The 27,271-nt window shown below is 50.1% G+C and overlaps 1 protein-coding gene across 7 annotated transcripts in view; it reads left to right on the forward strand.

The window, feature by feature from the left end:
• Positions 1 to 27,271, forward strand: part of SFMBT2 (Scm like with four mbt domains 2) — a 229,688-nt gene that overhangs the window by 2,366 nt on the left and 200,051 nt on the right. For 6 of the 7 annotated variants that reach the window (XM_040451499.1, XM_040451497.1, XM_040451500.1 and 3 more), the window contains exon 2: positions 22,787 to 22,939. In XM_040451499.1, the coding sequence (XP_040307433.1) occupies positions 22,840 to 22,939 (100 nt within the window). In that variant the 5' untranslated portion in view covers positions 22,787 to 22,839. Of the gene's footprint in view, positions 1 to 2,138; positions 2,248 to 22,786; positions 22,940 to 27,271 lie in introns of those variants that run through there. The other variant, XM_040451498.1, reaches the window with a different exon arrangement.

The following is a 27,271-nucleotide window of genomic DNA, read 5'->3' on the forward strand; positions in this document are numbered from 1 at the left end:
GCCGCTGGTCCAGACCAGGGTATCCAAGCACGACTGCAGTGTGTGCCTTTGGATCAGTGGGCATACCGGTGTGTGCAGTTGGGGGGGGGGGTGTGTCAAAGACATACGCCCCGAATGTGTGTGTGCGTCTTGGAGCCAGACCCTGCCATGATTTGACGTGACAAACTGCTGACACGTGGTGCAAAATACATGAGGGCAGAGGCAATGATTTATTTCGGCTTTCTTCGAGACGAGCTCTCCCTGTTGCTGGATTCTGCGCGCGTGAAGCCCTACGGGGGTAGGCGGAGTGAGGAGGTGCTCATTCAAAGGACTAACTGTCCAGGGTATTGGGTGCAGTCTGGCTGCAGACGCCTGTGGGGTTTTGTGTGGGCTGGGGGCACGCCGCACTTGGCGGCGGGGGGCCCCACGACCGAGGCGCGGGGAGGATGGAAATGGTGGCGCAGAGAGGTGTCCGCGCGCGGATCTCGGCGGAAAAGTGTGTGGGGTCGAAGCGAGGAGTTGCTTTTGGAGTTGAGCTCTAGGGAAGGTGGGGGATGGGAGCAGTGTTCTCGGATGAAAGTGTCCCTTGCTCAGGTCCTGCGCGAGAAGGCTGGATCTGAGAGGGGCGTCCTGGGCCGTGGCAGGCCAGCGGGCGGCGCTGTCGCTTTGGGGTTTGAGTGGCGCCCTGGAAAGGCCGGCTTCTGGGGCCGGGAGGGTCTGAGACTGGAGTTTGGGGGCAAAGTCGGAGGCTGTAAGGGGAGTCCGAGGGGGAAGCAAGCAAACCGGAGCTCGCTAAGCTAGGGACCAGATCTCCAACAGGGGTCGCCAGTGGCCAGGACGCGGCTTCCGAGCGGAGGTCGCGCGCGAGGGACCCGGGGGGTGGGGGGCTGTGAGGCGGCTGTGCGCGTCCCCGGGGCCTGGCGACGGCAGGTCCTGGGGACCTTATCTAGGCCAGCGGACCTGATGGTGCGTTGGCCACGTGTGCCGAGACGTGTTTAAATCTTGGGGTTAAAAAGATAGTGGTGGCGCAGTACCGCGGTTTCTGGGCATTTGCAGGGGCCTAGAGGGGGGAGCCATAGGGTCAGCTCGTGCTCCCCACTTAGACGGACGCCGCGCTGTCGGAGAGGCCCGTCCCTCGCAGTGCCCCGTGGGTGGGGACCCCGCGGCAGATATTCCCTCCCACCTGGTCGGCGGGGCTGAGAGATCGGCGACACTCGGGCGGAGACTCGTTCGGCCCCCCGGGGCTGAGCGCGCGGCGCGTCCCCGGCCCTTCCAGCGTGCGCTGGCAGCGCGTCCTCCGGGGACAGCTCTCCCGTGGGCTTCGCTGGGGTGGAAACCAGCCTAAAATGGCTCTGTGCTTGTAAACTGCAGTTTCAGCCGGGAACCCCTCCCCTCGTCCTCCTGACGTCGCCGCTGACAAGCGCACAATTCACTCTAACGCCCCGAAACCCGCGATTTTGCACCGAGCTGTGCCGTGGACGCCAATACACAACCGATTACAAAGAACATTCCTCAGGATTCTCGCAGGGCCCAAGTTTCCCTTTCTTGGGGGAAGCAGCGGGAGGACGGAGGAACCGAGACGCGCGGCGAGAGCCCGGCCGACCACCGCCCCGGAACCGGGGCCAGGGCTGCGGCTCCGGGCTGGGGCCCTTTCCGCGTAAAAAACCGAGGGAGGTGGCCCGGGGACGCGGCTGGTGGCCGTGCGGAGCGATCGCCACCGCCTGGGGCGCTCGGCCTTGACGGCAACTCTGGTGTCCGAGTGCGGAGACGACGCAGGCAAGCCTGCGAGACCGTTCCCAAACTTCTGGAGACCCGCTTGCAGTTTCGCTTTCGGAATTTTCGGGATCTTTGGGTTTGCAGAGTGGGGTGGGATTCCGGGAAGAGCCCGGCGCCACGGGCTGGTCGTGCGGATGCTCGCGCCCCTTTCGGCGCAGTAGTCCCACTTCTCACCACCCCGGCGTCCCGTCCTTCGCGCCCCCGGACCCCGCGGGCGCGCTCGAGGGGCCAGGGCTCCCACGCCGCGCGCAGCCCCCGCTCCGGAGAGCTTCCGCCCGGCACGGCGTTCGGTCGGCTCCAGCGGCGCGGCCGCGGCGGCTCCGAGCCCACCGGTGGGAAACCGCTTTCGACCAGGGCAGACCCTGCCTGAATCCGGATCCATCGCCGCTGTCCTCCGCTTTCCGTCGCCCCGCCACCCTCCCACCGAGGCCAGGGGACCCGGGGGGCCGATTGGCGTGTCTGCACCGAGCAAGTGGATCCAGGTTTCACCAGGTCGGAGAAAACGCAAAAACAGGCTTAAATTCGGCCCCAGATGCTGGGGAGGCAAGTGGGGGTGGGGAGGGAGATTGAGCGGGTACGGAGGGGGGAGGGGAGAGGCCTTGGTGGCCAGAGGAATTGTTGCCAGGCTCTCCTTTGAGGTAGGAGATCTGCTACTTTCTCCCTAGCACGCCTTAGACTGGCACACCCCGTGCTTCCTCCCTTCCATAAATAAATGTTGTCTCCAATCCTTATCTTCGCTCTGCGCTGGGATCGAGCCTGTACCCCAGAAACCCTCCACTCCCCTATCAAAGTTCTTACTGTGCGAAGGACCCATTCCCCTGGCCGTGTAAACCACTGCCTGGGGGCTGGGTGGTTCAGCAGCCCCTCCCCTGGAGAGGAGTGCCCCCCACCCCCTGCTGTTCTGATGTGCGGTCTTCCAGAAGTGCCAGCCTAGACCTTCAGAGGTGAGAACTGACTATTTCCCATTTGGGTACCGGCACTTGAGTCTCAAGCAGGCCATCCCGCTGGGACCTGAATTTCACTAATGATGGGAGTAATTGATGTGTGAGAAGAGCTTTTCAACTCATGTTTTTGTTTTTTTGTTTTTTTGGCAAAAATCATGGACTTTTTTTTTTTTTTTAATCCTGCTCTAGCTAGGTATAAATGCCTAGATTCATGATTCTTGCTTTAATAAAAGCAAAAAAAAAAAAAAAAAAAATCCAACCCACCAGAATAGGTTCTTGAAGAAAGGGGAGAGCCTTGGTGAGAGGCTTGGGAGAGGATTGGCCTCTCTAGTCCCTTTTTATCCTAAGACCTTCCTTTGCTGTCCTGGGAGTGTTGAATGTTTATCAAATCCCATTTCTGCCTGTTCTAGCTGAGGTGGCATTTTTCACCTTCCTTTACAGCCAGTGCCCACAAAGGGCTTGCCAAATCTGAGAAGTGCTGAGTGATGGAAACATTGCTCTGAACAGTAAGTGAATGAGGGTTCCCCTTCATTGGGGCCGGCTGCTTTTGGAGTTTAAGAAGCCCGTGCAGGGGAAGCGTGGGGCTCTCCAGGGTCTGAACTTCTGCCTAAAAGTTTTTGTCGGGATATGGAAGTAAAAGGCCCCCTCCTCCTCTTTCTTCTTATTAGTGATTTGAAGAAAAATGGTCTACTTTGGGATTTGAATTACTTCCAGTTCTATTGTTCTAGGTTTGGACATTTCTCTGTTAGAATGTCACTATTTGGAACTTGTGGAGTTCACTTAACAGTATAGGGGTCATAAGAACTTGTGAAAGGTCCTCGGTTCCAAACGAAATTAACATGTGTAATTCAAGACTCCTTTTGTGTTTTTTGGTTTTGTTTTGTTTTAGCCGTTCTTGTCTATATTGCCCCAATAACAACTTATTGTCCCCATTCTGCAATTAGGAAAAAAAGTTAGGGAAGTTATACTTGTCATAACAAACCAAGCTGTGCATTCATTGGTGACCCAGGATCTAACCGCCTGATTGCGTTGAGGAGAGCACAGAGCCAGGAGGCCGGGGATCTATTTCAGAGATGTTTCTGCCTAGCTGTGTGACCTTGGACCACTTACTGTATTTTTCTGAGCCTCATCTTCCTTGTTGATGAAATAAGTGCTTTGGACTTGGGTTTCACTCAGAGATCTCCATGCTTCTGTTTGGGGGGGGAAATTGGTGATTCAGCACATCTCTGTAGGCATGCCCAAGCGATTCATCTTTCAGACCCATGTCCGCGAAGTATGGTGAAAATGTTACCCTGGCCTTGGTGACGGTGGCTCCAGAAGAGGTCTGCGAAGGTAGTTGGGTTGTAGTTCACTGTTCAGGGTTAAAGTGCTGTCGCTGTTGAGTGACACAGGCGCCACGTGGGGGCACGTCTCATTCATGCCCTGGAAAAGGTGTGGTGTTGAGATCGAGGAACACGCCAGTGCGGCCTTTGCATATAATCCCTATGATAGCATGGGCTGGGCCGGGTCATTGTGGTTTTGAATAGAAGTCACAAAGAAGTACCTGGTTCGAGTATGTTTTAGTAATTCCTCGGACTATGAGGGGCCGTCTCAGATAGCCCTCTGTACCCCACCATTGCAGACAGAGTGAGTACAGGGACCTCATCCAGTAGTCTTTATAGCGTGGGTGGGTGACGGCAGCCTGCTGGCAGCCTAGTGAGTGGAGGAACCCAATCCGATGCTGCATTTTCCATCCTGCTCTTTATTTTTATTTTTTTTTTATTTTTTTTTCAACGTTTATTTATTTTTGGGACAGAGAGAGACAAAGCATGAACGGGGGAGGGGCAGAGAGAGAGGGAGACACAGAATCGGAAACAGGCTCCAGGCTCCGAGCCATCAGCCCAGAGCCCGACGCGGGGCTCGAACTCCCGGACCGCGAGATCGTGACCTGGCTGAAGTCGGACGCTTAACCGACTGCGCCACCCAGGCGCCCCCATCCCTGCTCTTTACGTTGGGCCACTAGGCAGTACGATTAGCCCTGAACAACGTGGGGGTTAGGGGCAACAGCTCCCCCCAGTCCCAGTTGAAGAGCCTTGGGTAACTGGACGCCTCAAAAACTTAAGTACTAAAAGCCTGCCGTTGACCTGAAGAAGCCTTACCAGTAACATGAACGGTTGATGAATGTGTATTTTCTGTGTTCTACGCTGTATTCGCACAATACAGAAAGCTGGGGAAAAGAGAATAGTTATTAAGAAAATCATAAGGCAGAGAAAATACATTAACATTTTTTTTTTGATGCTTATTTATTTTTGAAGGAGAGAGAGACAGAGCGTGAGCGTGGGAGGGGAGCAGAGAGAGAGAGGGAGACAAAGAATCCAAAGCAGGCTCCAGGCTCTGAGTTCTCAGCACAGACTCCAATGCGGGGCTCAAACCCGTAAACCACGGGATCATGACACGAGCCGAAGTCGGAGGCTTAACCGATGCAGCCACCCAGGTGCCCCAGAGAAAATACATTTAGAGTGGTATGTCTTATTCAAAAAAAAAATCTGCGTGTCAGTGGACCTACAGCTCAAACCTGTGCGGTTCAAGAGTCAACTGTACTTCCTCTCTGGGCGCCTGAGTGGCTCAGTCGCTTGAGCCTCTGACTTTGGCCCCCGGTTATGAGCTCAAGGGTCGCGGGTTCAAGCCTCACGTCGGGCTTTGCGCTCACAGCTCGGAGCCTGCTTTAGATTCTCTGTCTCCCTTTCTCTTTGGCCCTCCTCTGCTTAGGCTCTCTCCCTCTTTTTCAAAGATAAATAAACACACACACAAAAAGAAATGAAAACTCTGGTCTTAGCTACAGTATTTAAGAGTCAACTGTATTTCCTCTCTTTGTAAAACCAGAAGTGTCATGGACAGCGCAGAAGACAAATGATCTTATTGGCTAAAGCAAACATTGGCTGAAGTTAGTGTAAACAAGACAGGACTGTATATTATAAATAAGGGAAGGTATTCGATTTAGAACTTGCATAACAAGGATATGAAGTTACCAAATAAAATTCTTTTTTTAATGTTTTGTTTTATTTTTGAGAGGGAGGGAGGGAGAGAGAGAGAGAGAGAGAGAGAACAAGTAGAAGAGGGCAGAGACAAAGGGAGACACAGAATCCAAAGCAGGCTCCAGGCTCTGAGCTATCAGCACAGAGCCTGATGAGGGGCTCGAACCCATGAACCGTGAGATCATGACCTGAGCCAAAGTTGGAAGCTTAACCTATTGAGCCACCCAGGTGCCCCCAAATGAAATTCTTTAAAAAAAAATTTTTTTTTTATTTTATTTTAGAGTTCGGGGGAGGGGGAAGAGGTACAGAGAGAGGGAGAAAGAGGGAGAATCCGAAGCAGACTCCGAGCTGTCATTGCAGAGCCTGACATGTGGCTCGATCCCATGACCCTGGGATCATGACATGAGACAAAATCAAGAGCTGGACACAACCCATTGAGCCACCCAAGTGGCCCTCAAATAAAATTCTTAAGGATCAGTTTTGCATGATCATTTCAGTGGTATTCTGATTAAAAGATGCTAGCATCACACTCCGCATCTGGTTAGCACCCTAGTGAATTTTATCTATTTTATTTTATTTTTTACTGTTTATTTTTGGGGGGGGGGAGGGGCAGAGAGAGGGAGACACAGAATCCGAAACAGGCTCGAGGCTATGAGCCGTCAGCATAGAGCCCGACTCGGGGCTTGAACTCAAGCGTTGAGATCATGACCTGAGCCAAAGTCAGATGCTTAACACACTGAGCCACCCAGGCGTCCCTGGTGAATTTCAGAACGTGATTATATTTCACCATGTACTGATAGTTAGGGCCCCTTGTGTTTTGACAAGATGACATTCACTAATCAAAAAGTTTTACTTTCTGTCACTTAGGTTTCCATTCTTGTGATAAGATAGATGTCTTTGACACTGAATAAGCGAAGAATCCATTGTGCTTTTCTGTTTCATTCTTTTTGATTTTCTTAAAAACAAAAATGACACATTTCGGTAGATACGGCGCTTGTTAAAGCATAGGGTGAATTCTGTAGGGCAAATAATGTTAGCAGCCCTGACTGTACAAGACCGGTTTGGAGCTGGTGGGACTGGGAGAGGTGGAAGAGATTTTTATCCTGGGATTTTTGTTTTTTCCCCCTGAAGTTTTATTGGCTGAGAAAAAAAAAAATCATCTTTTTTCTTATTAGTAAAAAAACTTTTTGTTTAAAGTAACCTCTACATCCGGCCTGGGACTCATACTCATGACCCTGACTGACATCAAGGGTCACACGTTCTCCACCAACTGAGTCAGCCAGGTGCCCTGAAAAAAATAATCTTTTTTTTTTTTTAATTTTCTTTTTACATTTATTTATTTTTGAGAGACAGAGACAGAGCACAAGTGGGGGACGGGCAGAGAGAAAAGGAGACACAGAATCCGAAGCAAGCTTCAGATTGCACAGAGCCTGATGCGGGGCTCGAACTCACGAACCGTGAGATCATGACCTGAGCCGAAGCTGGACGCCCAATCGACTGAGCCACCCAGGCGCCCCTGAAAAAAATGATCTTAAAAAAAATTATTAAGGTCTACCTTGTCTACTTTCTCCTAAATTCGGCAAGTTTTTTTTTTTCCATTCCATTTCAGTTAAAAGTGAAGTATGAATCCCACATCACTATAAGGTATAATGCAAGAGTCTGAAATGCCGAGTGCAAGTTCTCACACAGTGTCATCTTAAGTATAATTTCAGTAGGTGCTCGTTTAAAAACCAGACATGTGGATCTGTAAGTCCAGGGACTAATGACGGAAGGATGGAGGAATTAATAAGATTTGGAATTAGCAGTTTATTCCAGATAATGTTGAAAATAAAAGTACTTGCCTTTGTAAGCCTGAACTGTGTTTCGGCCACTGTGCTTCTCAGTTTTGTGTTTCTGTTTCATCTAGGTTATGGAAATATCACCCCACTTTACAGATGAGACTGAGACTTTAGGGAGCTTGAGTAACTTGCTAGCAAGGTGGAGTGAGAGAGATTGAGGAATTGAATCCTGGTATTACGTTGTCTTGAAACTGAAATTACTGTATGTGACACGCTGTGCCTAGCACTTTAAATGCTTTAGCCTCCTTAATCTTTATAGGGGAGTGCTCTTATCTTTATTTTACTGATACGGAGATCGAGTCTTTGGAAAGGTTATACAGGATCTTATAAATAGGTTTGTTTTCTTTTAATGTGCTTGATTTGAAATGCAGGTAAGACCAGAGCATTTCTGTTTGTATTTATTTTGGATCCTCGTGAAAGAGGAAAGCCTTTAAACGAAGCTGAATCCCCGTCTTTAAAATGGAGAAGTGAAACTACTCAGTGTTTCTGGGTTGGGATAGCGTGCGGCTCCCTGACTTGTCAATCAACCACTAAAAGTTTGGGAAGGTGCTGCACTTCCGAAATTTCGGCTTAATTCAAAAAATAATTGGCTTTCATATCCACCGGTTCCCTTTTTTTCTCTCCTTTCTGAAAGACCTTCCCGCTCTAACGTAAGTGAGAATAAATTGGAAGCCGGGGAAGAGAGCTAGAATTTTCCTTTCTAGGTAGTGCTGGCCACCAATGAGCATCGTCTTCTAGATGCACCTTAGCATTTTGGTCTTTTAGGACGTTCCTGTTTTGCGCCATAGAACGCTGAATTCAGAGCGGCTCTTTGTGTGAGGCCTGGGAAGCACTGTGCTGACTCTGGCCAGGTGGGCTGATGTGCACGTCACGCGATGAGCTTGACCTCAGGCTTGAAGCTGGCCATCAAAGCTTCTTTACTGTTTACCAGTAGAAACTAATTTCACTTCCTCTAAAGCTCAGGAGAAAAAGTCAAGTTTTGCACCAAATCAAAGTAGGATTTTAATGGAAATTTGCTCTTGGCGTATATGTATATGTATATATAATTTTTAGGAAGTGCACTAAATGTAGATAGCCTACAGTCTGATGGGTACAGTGAACCAGTCTAGGGAATTTAGAACCCTTAATCTGGCTCAGTTTTTTGTGTGTGACCTTGGCTAAGTCATTTTCCTTTAATCCTCCATTTTGAATTTTTGATTTTTTTCCTGTAGTGGATGGCAGATAGAATTCTTGCTAGGTACAACTGGCTTTGAAAGGTAAAGGCCGGGGCACCTGGATGGCTCAGTTGGTTGAGCGTCTGACTTCGGCCCAGGTCATGATCTCGCGGTTCGTGGGTTCGAGCTCCGCGTCGGGCTCTGTGCTGACGGCTCGGAGCCTGGAGCCTGCTTCGGATTCTGCGTCTCCCTCACTCTCTGCCCCTCTCCCACTCACTCTGTCTCTGTCTTTCTCAAAAATAAGTAAACATTTAAAACAATTTTTTTTTTTAATTTAAGAGTTAATTACGAAAATGTATATGGTTCTGTTACACTTTTAAATATTTAAGTGCTGGGGGCACCTGGGTGGCTCAGTGGGTTGAGCATCCAACTTCGGCTCAGGTCATGATCTCACAGTTCGTGGGTTCTCGCCCCGCATTGGGCTCTGTGCCAACAGCTCAGAGCCTGGAGCCTGCCTCAGGTTCTGTGTCTCCCTCTCTCTCTGCCCCTCCCCTGCTCGTGCTCTGTCTCTCTCTGTCTCTCAAAAATAAAATAAACTTAAAAATAAGAAAAACGGTAAAGGCCATGTGGGGTGCCTGGCTGGCTCAGTCAGAAGAGAATGCAAGTCTTTTATTTTTTATTATTTTTTTAATGCCTATTTATTTTTGAGAGAGAGAGAAAGACAGAGAGAGAGAGAGAGAGAGAGAGAGAGAGAGAGAGAACACAACTGGGGTGGGGCAGAGAGAGAGGGAGACAGAGAATCCGAAGAGCATGCGGCTCTTGATTCCGGGGCTGTGAGTTCAAGCCCCGTGTAGGGTGTAGAGATTACTTAAATGAGCAAAACTTAAAAACACGTTTACTTTTACGGTTTTGTGACAAATGCCCTATCTTTTTGTTAGAGAAGACAACACGTCTCTGACTCTTTCCTAAGGTGCATACGCATACCTCACCCTTGCAAAGGACGGGTTGGCCCTTGTCGCCATCGTTCTGTTCTCACCTCCACGTTGGAAAGGATGTTCCCCTCTGGGTGGGTTAGAAAAAAACAAACACTCTTCAGTAGAGGTCATCTTGAGTATGCAGTCGTAATCGTCTTGGGTGTGTGCTAAGCACAGACGCTCCCTGGGCAGCAGGAGAAGAGGGGATCTAGCACTTGATGAGTGGCCAGCGGCGCAGGACGTAGGTTAGCGATCCCTAAGGGACTGTTCCAAACAGGCTTCCGTGGGGGCTCTTTCTGAAGGAGATACGCTGCTTCTCCAGCCCCGTGGAGACCTTGCAGAAACGCTGCATAAGACGAGTGGGGATAAGGGACAGAAAAAGTCGAGGGGGTTGGAGGACCAAGCACATTTCGCTCGGATCAGTGTGCTGTTTGCCCTCACTCCTGCCGGGGGGAGACCGGATTTGCCTTTCGAAGGGTGGAGAAGTGGGAAAGAGGGAAGGAGGAGCCTCAGGATGGAGGCCCCTGGGGAGGAGGATGAGGGTTTGGAGGTAGTTAGCCCGTGCAGTCTGAACGGGAGGACAGACGCCATCAGCGTGACCGGAGGCCCTGAGTGCAAGTGTGTACTTTTCCAGGCAGCCCACTCGTTTATGCATGAGTATCCTTCTTGATCCCAACTCACGAAGTCAGACTTCCTCTGCTTTCATCACACTTAACTCTTTTATTTGCACACGGACGAACACCACATGTGAAATCACCGCTCTAGCCTCTGGCTGCGTGTTGATCGCTGGAGGTGGATCCTGTTTTGCGCACCCCGATTTGCCACGAGTGACCCGTGGTCACTCAGCGCTGCACTGTCATCCCACACGTTTGTCTTTATTCCTGTCACTTGTACTTGTCAACCTCCATTTGCCATGTGGTGTAGTTAAGAAGGGGCTTTGAAAGTCCGGGGCGCCTGGGGGGCTCAGTCGGCGAAGCGTCCGACTTCGGCTCAGGTCACGATCTCACGGCTCGTGAGTTCGAGCCCCACGTCGGGCTCTGGGCTGATGGCTCAGAGCCTGGAGCCTGCTTCCGATTCTGTGTCTCCCTCTCTCTCTGCCCCTCCCCCGTTCATGCTCTGTCTCTCTCTGTCCCCAAAATAAATAAACGTTGAAAAAAAAAATAAAAAAAAAAAAATAAAAAGAAATAAAAAAAACCCCTTGAACTGAGTATGCTTTTCTCTTCCCGGCTAGCTGGAGAACACAGGACACCTTTCCCGTTCATCCCCGTGTTGCTACGAACTTCAGTGCTTCTCTGCAGTTTATCAGGTTAAGTCTCTGAGTAGCCAGTTGGGCATTTAGGTCCTGACTCCTCTCTTTTTATGAAAGGTTTTGGGATCCAGCTCAGACCATGGGAGTAGTGTTTCCTTTTTGGAGTCTCTGTTCCCTTGAAGGGGATGCTGTATTATTTTCTCCTCCCACGTACTCTTAGTTTCAATAAGGAAGGTGGGTGAAGGCCCAGACTGCCTGAAATGTATGCCTGGGAGAGGAGACTTTTTGGAATTGTCCCTGCGTTTTGCAGATGAGAACAGGCTTGCTGGCTGTGTTTTGAAGGCCAGGCATACACTCGGGTGCAAAGCCCAGGTCTCCTGCGATCCCTGCAGGGTTCGTTACATTTCCCACGTTGTGTCCTAATCAAGGTAAATTAGGGTGTTTTTACTGGCTTTGCATAATGATATTCCTCCACTGGAGGAAACCTCCTTCATGCATTTAGATGATGTGATTTATAAAATTTGATTTATGCCCAATTTTATGGTTATATCCATGGCTTCAAGTAAACACCTGAAATGCTCTTTAGTTGCTTTGTGTATCCCCAGGGAGCTTGCGTAGCTCTCCACGCTGCCTTCCGGGAGGTGCTTCTTTACACGCTTACAAGTGTGCGGTATCTCTCAAGCATCGTTGCCATACATCTGTGCGGCTTGGAGTAATGAATACATAAAACCCCCTCAGAAAATTAGGCACTGATTATTAGACATTATCTATGCGTGTCTAGCCGACACAGGATCCCTTGTCAGAGTTCTTTACTTTTTGAGTTCTTAAGGATCGTGCGTACAACGCGTGGGCTAATTTACCGAAAATGCCTTCTACGCGTGGATGTATGCTGTGAGATACAAGTCTCCCGTAAAGTAGGAGGCTGCTCGGCTTTGTTAGAAACTCGGGTTGATGCTCTCATTCGTTCCAGTCTTCGCAGGTGACAGGGAAACCCCGGGGTTTGTTGAAGAGGTCAGGGCTGAGTGGGATGATGTCTGTGCTCGTTCTAAGACGCCTGCTTTTTCAGGAAGGCCTCTACCAGGCTCTTCTGTGTGAAGTATTTGGTGTCAGTCGTATGCCAACCCGAGGACGGTGTTGCACGTTCGTGGCGTGGAGGCAGATGTGGGGTGCACGAAACCCTTGGTCGCTACCTTGATGCAAAGACGTGTTGTTGCATCATCGATTCTGCTGCGTATTTCGAGGCCTCGTCCTCCTTTATGGTAAATAAGTGGCTAACGCCACCGAAATAATTTGTAGGTAAACAGCCAGTAAGTGAACCCCTGAGACGGTGCACGGCTCGTGTGCCCTTTCGTTGGGTTTTCTCCTCTCTTGAGCAGGTAGCACGGAAGGCTGCTGTGTTTCCGTGTTGCCCCAGCCCGTTTGTAACCCCAGATTGCGTTCGCTCTTCTGCCCTCGAGTGACGCGTGCCGTCGGATTGGGAGGTTCAGAGGTGACGGTCACAACCGTGGCTTAGAAGACACGGGATGTTACTGGGGGAACCGTTGGCTGCCGTCAGCCCTGGAATTTCTTATGGAAATATTTGGAAAGGTCTTAAGCTTAGGTGAGGTGTCCTGAGCTCATCTTCAGATTCCCGGAGCGTGAAATGAGGCCGTGTTCCGCTGTGATTTCGCCGTGCTAGATATGCACGGGCAGCTAGCGCGGGTCTGGAATTTCGTAGGCTTTGAGTTTAGGCCTTCACGTGTTCTTTCCTATCGGGCGGAGGTTCTCTTTTCTGAGTCACGAGACGAGAACAAGCAACCGCAAACCTTTTCCCGTTTCAGAGTAGCAAGCTTGACATTCTGAGTCTGCTAGCTGGGGACACCGCGAGTTTCTTGAAACTCTACTCCAGGGCGGGTCGGTTCGAAAGGTCTGTGGATAAGCGGGTAACTTGAAAAGAAACGCGCCGTTTCTTTTATTGTTAACACGACGCGGTTCTCGAAAGCGAGCCCGTGGGAGCAGCGAGCCTTTGGCCCCTGCCCGTGGGCGAAGGAGACGCGAGGGGTGGCGGATGCTAAGGCAGCCCCGTGACGGCAGAGAACAGCTTCACGTTTTCACCTGCGTTTGGATAATTATGGTTTCCATCGGGGCACGGCGAGAGCGTGACACCGATCGTGTCTAAGAAAACAAAATCAAGACGGACAACTCGTGTATGGGTCAGTCGTGGGCGAGGAAGGGAGGACAGGGATTGACGGGCTCTCATCGGCGGAAATCTAAAACTGGGGCCGGACGCCTCTGTGACTTCGGATTTAGGAGGCAGAGCTTTCGTGGAGCCACACCTGCCTCCTCGGGGGGAAGGGAGACAGCGGGTGTGGGAGGCCCCGTTGCCCAGCAGCGACAGCAGGCAGAGAGCCCAGCCCCGCCGTAGCGGGATACGGGAGACTCGTTCCAGTGTGTCGGCCAACCTGCGAGCGGAGACGCGGGGGTTTCCTCCGGGAACGCCCCCCGCAGGCCTCCAGACGGGTTCCCGGGTCCCACCCTCACCTGCGCCCAGAGGTGCCAGCCAGCCCCTCCGGTTTGCCTCTTGAACGGGAGGAACCCCGAAGTGTCACGTCCCTTCTGAGCAAGGCGCCTAACAGGCAAATGCAGAGACCAGGAACCAACAGAGAGAAAAAGAACTTCTCTCACGGAGGCGAGAAGAGAGGTCTTTAAAGAAAGATCATGGATCAGCACAGGGATGGAATAGAGGCAACAGAACCGGGACAGGATGGGAATGGGGAGGATTACGAGGATCTAAAAGGAGCCTGTTTATTTATGTTTTTCATGTTTATTTATTGGAGACCGAGGGTGCGTGGGTCAGGGGACAGGGGACCTGAAGCAGGCTCTGTGCCGACGGCAGACAGCCCGAGGTGGGGCTCGAACTCACGAACCCGTAGGATCGTGACCCGAGCTGAAGTCAGAAGCTCAGCCGACTGAGCCACCCAGGCGCCCCTCAAAAGACCTTTCTGAAATTAAACTGGGAAGCTCCACAGAAGAGCAGGAAGAAGTAGCTGATGGTACAGTCTAGGTGGGGTGGTACATTAGAAGAACATAAAAGATGGGGTGCCTGGGTGGCTCAGTCGGTTGAGCGTCCAACTTCGGCTCAGGTCATGATCTCGCGGTTCGTGGGTTCGAGCCCCGCGTCAGGCTCTGTGCCGACAGCTCGGAGCCTGGAGTCTGCTCCCGGATTCTGTGTCTCCCTCTCTCTCTGCCCCTCCCCCGCTCGCAGTCTGTCTGTCTCTCTCTCTCTAAAACAAATATTAAAAAAAATAAAAAAGGAAAGAGAGCATAAAAGAGAAAATTGAGATCGAGGAGGTCCGACATTTGAATGACTTTGAACGAAAGAACAGAAAACAGAGAGGAAGAACTTAGCAGTAATTCAGGAAAATATCCTAGCACCGAAATACATGAATTTCAAACTCGAAAGAAGCCCGTGTGCCCCGAAACCACAGGCGGATTGCCATAGACACGCCACTGTGAAATCTCAGAACCTCAGAAGCCCCGGCGACTGGGCTGCTGCCCGACTTCTCCCGTGGAAGCTTCAGGATGTGGAAGGAAGCCCTCGAAACTCTGAGAGAGGATGCTTTTCCAGCTTGGGATTTTTTTTTTTACCCGCCTACGCTGTTGGTTAAAATGGGAGGGTAGGTAAGGACATTTTCAACCACGCAAGACCTCAATGTTTCCCACCTAAATCCTTTGCTAGGAACGTGGTGGGGAACGTGCCTCATCCCAAGAGAGAAGACTGATAACGGGGAAGGTGTGGGACCCGGAAGGCAGGATGTGCTACAAAAGAGACAGAGGCCAGGTCTCAGGATGGCACCTGGCAGCCCGGCACAGAAGGCAGTTAGTCTGGATCGGGGCAGAGCAGAGGCAGAGCTGTCGGAGGAAGGGGAGGCACCCTAAGGTGCTGTGGGGTCGGCTGGGGCATCTGCTTAGAGCCTTGCTGCTCTGAATCACGCCTGTCAGGAGGGGAAGGGCAGGCGGGAGGGAGGGAGAGCGAGTTGAGTGCCAGCGCCTTACCTGATGATGACGGAAACGGAGACGTTAACAAGCGAGGTGTTATCAGAGGCGCGGAGACGAACACCAGAGAGGTCACCTGAGGGATTTGAAGGACGAGGGCATTGCTAGGAATGAGGGACACCATGGGAGGAGTCCCTGGAGCTTGCGCGATCCATTCCGCTCTTGCTATTTGAGAAAAGAGACCTGGGAAAAAAAGGTGTGTCCAGATACATAGATCCGTTAGGAGAATGGCTCCCCTAGGAAGAGTCAACGGGGTGAGTTCTTCATAAAATCGTCACTCTTGCTACACTTTGATGGAGAACAGCCTGGCCTGACTTAGGCGGAGGGTGTAGCAAAGCTTGACTTTGTAAAATGAAATTGAGATAACTGGAATTCTTTAAGGAACACTACTTACAATGCAAGACGATTTCCTCTTCTTCTTCTTCCTTTTCCTCTTCTTTTTTTCTTAAACAGGCTCCACGTCCGGTGTGGGGCTTGAACTCATGACGCTGAGATCAAGAGTGGGTGCTCTACGGGCGCCCGGGTGGCTCAGTCGGTTGAGCGTGCGACTTCGGCTCAGGTCATGATCTCACGGCTCGAGAGTTCGAGCCCCGCGTCGCGCTCTGTGCTGACAGCCGGGAGCCTGGAGCCTCCTTCCAGTTCTGTGTCTCCCTCTCTCTCTGTCCTTCCCCTGCTCGTGCTCTCTCTCTCTCTCTCTCTCTGTCAAAAATAAATACTCATTAAGAAATTTTTAAAAATTATATGAAATACCAACAGAATTGAAACGTGGGAAGGATATGAACAGTCTTTTCACATGAGGACCGTAGGTTGCAATGGCATGATGCTGTTGGTTGATGTCACATTGAAAAAGAGGAAACAAAACACCCCTGATGGACCCGGAGGAGGTTGGGTTCAGATACATTCCCTTTTGTTTCTTAAGTGATTATTTTTTTTTTTTCAAAGTTCATTTAATTTTTTTGGTAATCTCTGTACCCAACAAGGGGCTCAAACTCACAACCCAAGATCAGGAGTCGCACGCTCGAATTCCTGAGGCTGCCAGACGCCCCATCTCAGATTCATTCTGTCGTCACTGCGAGGCTCTCTGTAAGCGAAGAAGGGGGCCTGGCAGGCTGGATGGTGTTTTAGCAGCGTGGGGCGTGAGGCTTAGATGTGTTCCTGAGTTTGGCCCCTGATCTAACTTCTGGGATTCCATGCAAAGGAAGGCTCAGAGACGCAGTAGGGTTTGGGGCCCAGGATGATTAGCACAGCGCTGTTGATGATGGGGAAAAATAAAAAACAGCTTCACGGTCAGTAGGAGGGGAATGGTAAATAGATTGTTATAGTAAAGATTGCACAACCATTTCAAGTCGTGTTTTCAAAGAAGTTTAATGACGTTGGGGACATGTGCTTTCTGCGGAATGGTCAACGAAACGTGAGTTTCTAAATTCTGCCTGCACTCAAACGCCACAGGGAAGCCGTCAGGAAGGGATACTATACACGCAGAAATGGTTGTGCCTGGGTGTTAGAATTACGAGCGATTCTAACTTGTTCCTTTGTAATTTTATTTTCCTAGATTTCTGCAGAGTGTGCGTGTACCTTTCGTTGTTGGAAAAGAGCAGATGGGATGTGTCATTCGCCCAAATAAGTACGTTTTGTAGTCGCCTGGGTTAAAAAAGGCTTGTTACCTGTCCTTCTATTTTTTTCTTTTTTTTTAAATTTTTTTTTCAACGTTTATTTATTTTTGGGACAGAGAGAGACAGAGCATGAACGGGGGAGGGGCAGAGAGAGAGGGAGACACAGAATCGGAAACAGGCTCCAGGCTCTGAGCCATCAGCCCAGAGCCCGACGCGGGGCTCGAACTCACGGACCGCGAGGTCGTGACCTGGCTGAAGTCGGACGCCTAACCGACTGCGCCACCCAGGCGCCCCTACCTGTCCTTCTAAAGTAAGGTTTAAATCTGCCACTCATCCAGGTGGCTTTCTTTTTGATATTTATAATGTTACCCTTGAGTTCTGTCTTAAGTGACGGATTCGGTGCGTTTAAATCTATGTCTTATTTGACGGTCCTCGGTGACCTTTTGATAGTGGCTGGTCGGGAGAATGCATGGAGCTAAATCCCCACGAAGTCATAAAAAACTTGAGCAAACGTTTCCCCCTTTAATAAGTATCAGATAAGCCATTGATACTTGACTGATGTGTTAATAGTCAGTTTTGTGGACTTTTTTCCTCTTCCCTTCCCAGAAACACTTGATGTCTGACTACCTTTTTGAGTTGGAATGATTTCCCTGAATGTATAGATGAAAGAAAACAGGAAGTGATTTTAGTGCGATGCACATCACTTAGCTTGTTAGATGGCTTCTTCTTTGAAATTAGATCGATACAGAAATGCCGCACGTTCTATACAAACCTGCTACATCACAGTGTTTGTTACAAAGTATCTGTGCAGGCTCATGGGGAAGCTGTTAAGTCTCTGTGAAATTCCCTAGGTTTTAAAATTCCCGTGTTCTCTTTTAACTAGCTTGCTGGCGTTAAATTAAAACGTTTTTAAGACAGGGGCGCCAGGGTGGCTCAGTCGGTTGACCATCCTACTTCGGCTCAAGTCATGATCTCGCAGCTACTGAGTTCGAGCCCGGTGTCGGGCTCTGTGCTGACAGCTGGGAGCCTGGAACCTGCTTCGGATTCTGTGTCTCCCTCTCTCTTTGCTCCACCCCCTGCTGGCACTCCCTTCCTCCCTCTTTCTCTCTCTCTCAAAAATAAATAAAACTAAAAAAAAACAAAAAACTTTTTTAAGGGAGCCAAGAATTGATGGGTATATAGGACATGCTCCAAATTCAGATATAGTCAACTTTGGCCTGTCTGTGCTGTGGGCTAGCTGTACTCTGTAAGACGACAGCCAATAGGACTTATAAATTAATTAAAATTGAGATCCACGTGTGGCTGGTGGTTACTGTGTTGGACCATGCAAGGTATGGAAAATTCTATTGGATCTTGCTGGTCTGCAACTAATTCAAATTAGGTAAAAGCCCTTAATAAATTCCTGGTTAGCTTTAGGATAGTACCTAGTGAGTGTCCTTCCCTGCCCATCTTCGTCCTAACAGGACTTTGCTTGCCTTATGCTAAAATTAGTTAACCTTCTCTGAATACTCTCCAAATGATTGGAGGAGGCAGAAAAGAAGTTACAGGGGGAGGATGCTGATTATATTAAATTTCTTTCAGATAAACGGGTAATATGAATGCAGCAAATAAACCATTACCACTTAAAAAAAAAGCCTTGATAGATTCATAGAACTTTAGATTTGAAGTTCAATTAATTAATTTTGGGGGAGAGAAGGAGTGAATTCCCTGGAATGAAATCCTCACATGTGTAGGGGAGGGGCAGAGAGAGGGGAGACAGAGAATCCCAAGCAGGCTCTACTCTGTCAGCACAGAGCCCGACTTGGGGCTCGATCTCATGAACCACGAGATCACAACCTGAGCTGATATCCAGAGTTGGACGCTTAGCCGACAGAGTCACCCAGGCACCCCAGAACTTTAGGTTTCAAAGGGCCATTGATTTACTCTAATTATGCCTTCATGAGAAGTTTGAGGAACAGAGAGGTTAAGTAATTTGCTTAGGTCACACAGCTCGATAGTGACCTTATTCCTCTCCAAGTTCACTGTTCTTATCACTGAGCCAAGACAACTTTTGTGAGATGCTCCTGTTACTAGAATTCTGTCGTTCAACAACTTTAGAGACAAGAAGAGCCAATTCTGTAGGATTAATAGCTTTGCACTGGATCACAGGTGTATTATAAAAACAGGAAGCTACCCTTTAAAAAAAAATTTTTTTTTTTTTAACGTTTTATTTGTTTTTGAGACAGAGAGAGACAGAGCATGAACGGGGGAGGGGCAGAGAGAGAGGGAGACACAGAATCGGAAGCAGGCTCCAGGCTCTGAGCCATCAGCCCAGAGCCCGATGCGGGGCTCGAACTCGCGGACCGCGAGATCGTGACCTGAGCTGAAGTCGGCCGCTTAACCGACTGAGCCACCCAGGCGCCCCAGGAAGCTACCCTTTAAAAACCCGGTTTTCTCAGCCTTCTTTTCACGTCTAAAAAAAAAAAAAAAAAAGTTCTTTCATTAATAGAAAGTTTTACCTTTGGTCTTGAAGTTATATATATCTTAAGATCAGAATGAAATACACTTCCTTTTAAAAATAGCCTTTTGGGGGGGTTCGGGTGTTGTAGTCAGGAAAAGGATTTGCTTTTCACAATCCTGTTTTCATTTGGCAGATCTTCTGGGCCAGCTGTCACCAGTAAGATTTGCTCCCCCGACAGACTCCACTGGAAGTAAATTTCTGTGAAATGGTCTGTCATTCTCATAGTCAGCGTATTTCCCCCCCTAATTTTTATTTCCACGGGCACTGCCTAGGTCCCATTAGTTGTGGAGGACTGGCTGTGGCAAATGAAGCGATTTCTTCTGAGAACCTGCCTTCCAGCTGTGACAAGATTGTGTTTTGTTAATGTTGGGGCTTCCTGGGCTGCATCTGTCAGATACACCCTGAGCTTCCTGCCTTCTCTTCTCCCTTGCTGTCTTAGTTCAGACCTGCGCCCGCGTTGTTTTTTTTTTTCAGTCCTGTCCCTGTCTGTCCGTCTGCCTGGCATCCAGCTGCCACAGTGACTTTCCTGGAACAGATCTGATCTTTTCACCCCCTGGAATGAAATGCTGACCACAGAGTGGAGCGCAGGGGTTCGGGTCCTCGCTCAGGCAGAACCTTCTCCTCTTGCTGGAGTGCGGCCCTGAGTTTGATCAGGCAGCACCTGCTCAGGTCCTGCCTGACCACCATCTTGGTAATCCCGGCTCCCACGTCTTGCTCGCCTGTGCTTCTCTGCGTCCGTGGTGTTTCCTGTCACTTACCAGCTTACCACGGCGGTGCGCTCTGTGCAGGCGGTTTGTGGTACTCTGTTTGCTCCGAGTGTCCCACCCCCGATACCTTCAGGGGCTCATCCTTCTGCCTTCCCAGTTCTTGGTGGTCCCCTGACAGACTCCAGTGGATCGCTGTGAGGGAGGCAGTGTTTTCCAGAGTGTGCCCCATCTGCCCCTCTCTTTGTGCCGTCTGGATGCCCCTGGAGTCGGTGGGCATTGTGTCCCTGTGTAGGTGATCCGGTGGTCTGTAAACTCACACACAAACTTCCATCGTTGCTAGCAGGTGTATGTTTTAACCTTGTGGGCTCCCTGCATGTGTTCTTGAAGTGGGGGCATGTTGGCAGTTGGGCACGTGGTGGGATGGCCACGCTTGCTTGTTGACGTCATCGTTGGCAGTTGGGCACGTGGTGGGATGGCCGCGCTTGCTTGTTGACGTCGTCGTTGGCACTTAGGCACCCGGTCGGATGGCCACACTTGCTTGTTGACGTCGTCGTTGGCACTTGGGCACCTGGTGGGATGGCCGCGCTTGCTTGTTGACGTTGTCGTTGGCACTCGGGCACCCGGTCGGATGGCCACGCTTGCTTGTTGACGTCATCATTGACAGTTGGGCACCTGGTGGGATGGCCGCGCTTGCTTGTTGACATCGTCGTTGGCAGTTGGGCACGTGGTGGGATGGCCGCGCTTGCTTGTTGACGTCATCGTTGAGAGTTGGGCACCCAGTGGGATGGCCGCGCTTGCTTGTTGACGTCATCGTTGGCAGTTGGGTACCTGGTGGGATGGCCGCGCTTGCTTGTTGACGTCATCGTTGACAGTTGGGCACCCGGTGGGATGGCCGCGCTTTCTTTTCAACACCTGAATTTTCTGCAGATTGCACCGGCGATTGCTCCTTCATTCCAGTGACATTAGAGATAGACCGGTGACTACTGCCATCCACTGTAAGATCCAGGCACGAGAGCTTGTGAGTCGCCCTGGTGGCCTCTTCTTCCACTCTCTGGTCTGTTGGGTGCAGCGCGAGGGGGACGAAATACCCAGGACTGTGGCTCCCCATAAATTCGTGAATCTGTGTTGTAATGGCGATTGGGAAAGAACTCTCCTAGGAGAATGCAGTTCTGCCTCTCATCGTGAGGTTATTTTAGCAACCTGATGTCGGTGGGGTAAAATTAGCCAGCCTCAATGTTAAAGTGCTGGCTTTGCCAATGCCCTCCATTTTAAATAATCTTGGCACCCATCTATCTGTTGAACGGATTCCTTTATTTAATCCTTCATTTAAAAAGATTATTTAAAGAAAAACACATCCAGTTTCTACTTAGGTTTAAGCTGTTCCCGTATGCACCCAAGTTTCTTGCACCGTCTGTCTTAGTCTGTGCTGGAGGGCAGGATTAAGACTGCTTTGCCTTGTGTTCTCTGCCCCACACAGCGCTGCAGTGAGGGCGTGGTATTTACCTGTCGTTTATGTGATTTGTAAACAAACCACAGAAACCATTTTGGGTCTGGTACCCCGCCTTTTGACCAGGGCTCTCCTGTTTTCCCGGACAGGCCCGGCTTACATTGTATCGCTGGTCCTGACGTCTGCCCCTCAGACCACGTCCCCTCTCATTTTGCTCCAGAAAATATGATAAGCACCCTTGCTCGGAGAGTGTGGAACGAGTAAGAGATAATCTCCTAGTGGTTTACATTTGCCTGGTAATTTGTCATTTCATTTCCTATTCGTGTCCTTACCTTTGCACTAGCAAGATGCACAGATTGCCACTTGAGACCCAGCCTAGACAGTTTTTAGGTTCCTACTCTATGCTAGGTATTTTCTTTTCTTTGTGTTTTGATTGAGAGGTGGCTCTGGAGTCCCCTCCCCTCACGGTGTCTGGTGTAGTATTTTATACAAACAGGTGGATAATAAAATACAGCGAGATTCAATTCCAGCACCACGTACCTGGTGTGTTTCCCGTCTCCTCCTGTGAGAGCTTTCTGCCTTTTCCCCGCCTTTGCACAGATGGCTGGTACCCTTTCCTGGACCTGTAATTTTGACAAAACCTCAAAATAATGTTCCAGGAAGGTAAACCGAAGAGCACCAACAGGGATGCGTGTATTCGTGTGCGCGCGCGCGTGTGTGTGTGTGTGTGTGTGTGCGTGTGGTATCCTTAAAAGGCATTTTACTGTGTGGGAGTGACAAAATAGTCTGCTTATAGGTACAGGGGCGCTATCCTTTTCTTCATCCATCCTTGCCCTTTTGCCGATTTGAACTTCCGTCTAGCCGTGAGGTAAAAGCAGATGCTGAGTGAGTGAAAGATTTAGAAGCCTCACACGGCTGTGTCTGACCGTCAGCGGGGCCGGTGGCCGACCCCGAGGGGTGTCGTGTCTGGCTCTTCCATGGGGCGTAACGGAAATGAGCTCCGCTGTAGGTTCTGCGAGAGGCGCCTGTAGTTCTCCCTGGTTTCCCACCTGTCGTCGCGGCATGCGAGTAAGTGAAGGCGAGCCGTGCTCTTGGAGGCAAAGTCTAATCGGTCAAAAAGCGCATTTGCGAACGTGGGCACTTTAAGTGGGTTTGGAAGTTCCGTGCTTGGGACACAGCAGACGTCTCGGAGGTTTGCCGCTTCACGGCCTCGCGAGAGGGGAGCACAGGGGTGGGTGGCGGACCGTCTTGCCAGCCGTGCCGAGGTCGATTGGGGCTCCCCGCGTAGATGGTGTTGGTGAGAAGCGTGTTCGTCTCAGTGACGATCGTGCCCTACGGAAAACCGGTGGGTTTCACTAAGCTGGGACCTGTGTGTGGACGCGTACTCCTCAGTCTTTATTTCTGGTATTTTCTATCATCAACATTCCGTTGAGCCTGCGTGTTATAATGACAGGGCAACAGCACTGATCAGATACTGTTATTTTTGGAGCCTCTATAAACCGAGGATAATCAAGGGCCTCTGATTTTTTTTTTTTTCCTTTGTTGGTTGCCCTTAGGTGATCCTTCCTGCAGGATGCGTTAAGAGAAGAGGGACCCTTACTCGTTAGGCATGGAGAGCGGTTTGTCAGTTTCCGACATGCCAGACCCACTGTCTTCGCCCTTGGAGAGACAGCAGAGCTCAGCGAACGGTAATGGAGGGCTCGACTCAGGTAGGAGTTTCTTTTCTGGATCTGTCTGACCCCTTCGATTTAGTGACCCGTGTCTCCCCGAAGATGTTCGGGGCACAGCAGGGCAGACGTTCCTAGGTCTCTCACGTTGCCCGTTGCTAGGATTTGCTGTCCTGTTCGTCAGCCTGCGGCCTCTTGAAAGTTAGTGCAGAATCAGTATTCCCGATGCTGGACAGAGAGGTGCAGGTGACACCGGAGTGACGGATCCCTTCAGAATCTCAGTGGGTAACCCCGTAAATGTCGACGTTACATTCATGCCATTTCAGGCGAGGTAGCGGGCATTCCCTCGCTGACTCATTCACACGGTCTTACGGTGCGCCACGTGCGGGTGGTGGTTTTTGTTCCGGGGGAGGTGGGGCTGGGGGCTCCCGAGTCAACAGTGAAATGCTCCGACTCAGAAGACGCGGCTCACTTTCGCTCAGAACCTCTGGACCGGAACCTGTCACGTGTGGGCACCACTGCAAGGGAGGTGAGAAAGCCATCCTTGTCTCCTACGTGCCCAGAGAGGCAGGAGAGCGGGTCCGCCCCAGCTCTGGGGGTCCCCGCCTTCTCTCCCCTCTCCAGAACCTCAGCATGTCTCTCCGAGAACTCCTTAATGGGAAAAGAACTTAGGTCACGTGAGTGCGTGGTGAGGTCTGCCTCCCTTTAAGGAAACTAAAACCAGGGGGACAAAACAAAAGAGACTCATAAATACGGAGAACAAACTGAGGGTTACCGGAGGGGGTTGGGGGAGGGGGGATGGGCTACATGGGTAAGGGGCCCCAAGGAATCTACTCCTGAAATCACTGTTGCACTAGATGCTAACTAATTTGGATGTAAATTAAAAAAAAATTTTTTTTTAATGTTTGTTTATTTTTGAGACAGAGGGAGACCGAGCGCGAGTGGGGGAGGGGCAGAGAGACAGGGAGACACAGAATCTGAAACAGGCTCCAGGCTCTGAGCTGTCAGCACAGAGCCTGACGTGGGGCTCGAACCCATGAACCGTGAGATCGTGAACTGAGCCGAAGTCGGGCGCTTCACCGACTGAGCCACCCGGGTGCCCCATGGATGTAAATTTTGAAAATTAAAAAAATAAAATTAAAAAAAAAAAAGGAAACTAAAACCAAAGCACACCAAGCCAGTCTTTGATTGAATTTTAATATTTAATCAGTGAATTTATTAGAAAGCATGTTTTTCTAAATACTTACACAGGAATCCGTTTTAAAAAGACACTAGTGGTTTTTTGTTTTTTGGTTTTTTTTTCAAAGGATTGCTGTATTTGCATTACAGCAGCTTAAATAAGGGCAACTCAGCTGTCTGGATCCCGAACGTTTGCCGTGGTGAATTCATGTACAAAATGTTGATCCTGAATTCAGTGGGAGATTTGACCGTTATCCAGAAAAGTCACGAAGTTCATCTCCATGTTTTGATGACTGCGGTCAATGACAGAATTACAGATTGCTTGGTATCATCGAATTGATTACGTTACATTTCTCAAGTTGTATCTTTATCTGCCAAAAATCTGGAACCCCCCTGAGATTATTGCCTAAATATGTTGAAAGATGTTAGCGTCTCCTTCAGAATCAGCCCAGTCCTCCACCCCCATCCCTTGTGATTTTTCTCTATGAAAGCCAGAGTGAGGAAACTTCCAGAGGCATAGTTGAGTCCTTGTCCCACAGCGGAAGTATGGAAATTCCTTCCTGAGGAAACTCCGTCCTATAGGCTTGATGTTCTTTAAGTACAAATACGCTTTGTAGAAAAGTCTGTCTTAGGTTTCCTGAAAGGGGTTACTTTTCCACTTACGGTTCCCTGGGCTTTCACCGTGACTTCGTTGGATGCACATCTGATGTCTGTTCCCGCATCATTTCTAAAGGTGTGTTTTCAAAACTGTTTAAAAACCAACCGTGTGTTAGCTTTTCATTTTCTTGTAGCTGCAGTAGATCTCTCTAGCTGAAGTAGATTTTGAAACCCTGCGGTAATAATAACACGGTGTCAGGAAAATTACTCATCCTACGTTTCCTTCGGGGTGATTCCATGAAAGGGAAGCGCGAGATTCGTTCTGTCATTGGCCGCGGTGTGCTTGGGCCGAGCCCGTCACACAGCACTCACTGCATGGGGGCTTCCTTGCTCGTGTGCCATATGCGGCCTGATTTGTATAAGACGTCAAGATGTTTAAAACGAACAGTAGCTCTGGGGCGCCTGGGTGGCACATTTGGTTAAGCGTCCCGACTCTTGACCTTGGCTCAGGTCATGAGCTCACGGTTTCGTGAGTTCAGGCCCCATGTCGGGCTGTGCGCTGACAGCATGAAGCCTGCTTGGGATTCTCTCTCCTCCTCTGTCTCTCTCTCTGCCCCTCCCCTGCTCATGCACACTCTCTCCCTCTCAAAATAAATACCTAAACTTAAAAAAAAAAGTAGGAGTTCTGAGTGGCTCTGAATTATGTTAGCATTTGCAGATTGTGGTCCCAGAGTTTTTTTTTCCCCTCGTATCTGGCTGATCTGTCCTTTCTCCTTGGGGTTCCCATAAGCTCTTATGCATGGGGGAGACTTACAGGTGGTGCCACAAAGGTGGACCCCTAAAGGAGAAATCAGTTTACGTATTTATTTTTTTTTATTTTTTGCATGTGCTGATTCTTTTTTTTTGGGGGGAGAAATCAGTTTAAAGCAACGTCTAATAGAACTCTCTGTGGCGAGCAGAGGCCGACTTGGGGAAGAAACTCACACTTCGACTGCTCAGAGCCTACTCCGGTATGAGTCGTCCGGAAGCGGATTTTCTCAAGTGGGGCTCCTCTGAGCTGTTGATACCTAAGACAGTTTCGGTGGTGGCCTAGTTGGAGGGTATCTGGTTCGGGCGTGACACACTAGGGACAGCACATCATTTTGGTGACAAGGCTCTTCTGCCCAGAGGCGTTTCAGACGAGACTTACGGATCAGAAGAACAGGAGAAGGCTCGTTCAATGCTCCTCAGCTGGTTCTACGTTGACCTGGGACAGCTGGGGACGTGATCCTGAGTTCGAACTGTATGGCAGGCACTCACTTCAGGTCCTTCTGTACGTTGACTCCGTTTACCCTTCCATGACCCAGCGAAAGAGCTGCTTTCAGTATCCCCGTTTTAGAGAGGAGGCCACTGGACCACAGGGAGAAGTCACTTGGCCCTTGTGTTGGAGCCTGGATTTCACCGCAGGCATCCTGAGGCTCCAGATACGGTGCTCGGTGACACTGGGCTGTCCCTGCACTTCCGTGCAGGGGGAAGTCACTCTTGGTACATAAATGTGACGTGCGTACCCCCTCTCCACGCGCACACACCCTTTCTGGGGCGCCGGCACCACCCAGCTTCTTGTCTGCTGGCCCCTCTCCCCACGTGTGATGTGACACATGCCTGTACCTCCCCAGCACGTGACTACCCGTAGGTGCCCACAGCTCCTCTCTGCCCGCGCGATGGGGCCGAACCACAGAAGCCTCCGCCGGCTGCTCCTGGGGGTTTTGATTTCGTGTTTGCACGCCCGACGCCGAGTGGATGCCATTCCTCGTCCGGACGGTCCATTCCTCGTCCGGACGGTCCATCCCTCTGAACTGAGAACTCGAGCGCCAACCAGTGGACTCTGAATCTCACGAACAGCTTTGTCATCTTCCACTTGCCTCTTTTCCTAAGGAAAGCTCCAAACAATACTCTGACCGGCACTCGAGTCCTGTAAATGAAACAGGCACAGTGTAAAAGTCCTCCTCCTTTCAGGAACACTGAGGACGTCAGCGGGATGAGCGCAGGGAGGTGAACCGAAGGGCCTCGCCAGCGGACGGAACGGACGGCATCGGCACGGGCTGCATAGAGAAGGTCGTGGACCAGAATTGGATTTCTGGAACTCTAGGCTTCTGCCGTGATACAAGCAAGCAGAGCATTGTGCTGGCGTGGTGATAAATAGACCCCTTGACGTTAGTTTTCCAGGCTGGCCAAATGTAATTTCCTGATGAGGTCTGTAGATAAAGTGGTGTTGTGCATTTAGAACGGGCAGGCCTCAGAGTAAAGAGAATTAGGCTGGAAATGTGGGCTGGCTTTTTTTTTTTTTTTTTTTTTTTTTTTTTTGGTGTTAGGAACACACTGAGTGGAGTCCCACAGGCTTTTCAACATTCTTATTAGAAAAATAGAGCTCTCTTACGCTTGGTGCTGGGAACAGGTGCTGTGTGACTCAATAATGTTCCCTGTTAAAAAAAAAACAACAACAAAAAAGCGGAGTGCCTGCGTGGCTCAGTCGGTGAAGTGTCCGACTTTGGCTCAGGTCATGATCTCACCATTTGTGGGTTCAAACCCCATATTGGGCTCTGTGCTGATGGCTCAGAG

The sequence above is a fragment of the Herpailurus yagouaroundi genome, unplaced genomic scaffold (assembly GCF_014898765.1).
Source record: "Herpailurus yagouaroundi ecotype Mexico unplaced genomic scaffold, PumYag 203, whole genome shotgun sequence".
In the NCBI taxonomy this organism is placed as follows: Eukaryota; Metazoa; Chordata; class Mammalia; order Carnivora; family Felidae; genus Herpailurus; species Herpailurus yagouaroundi.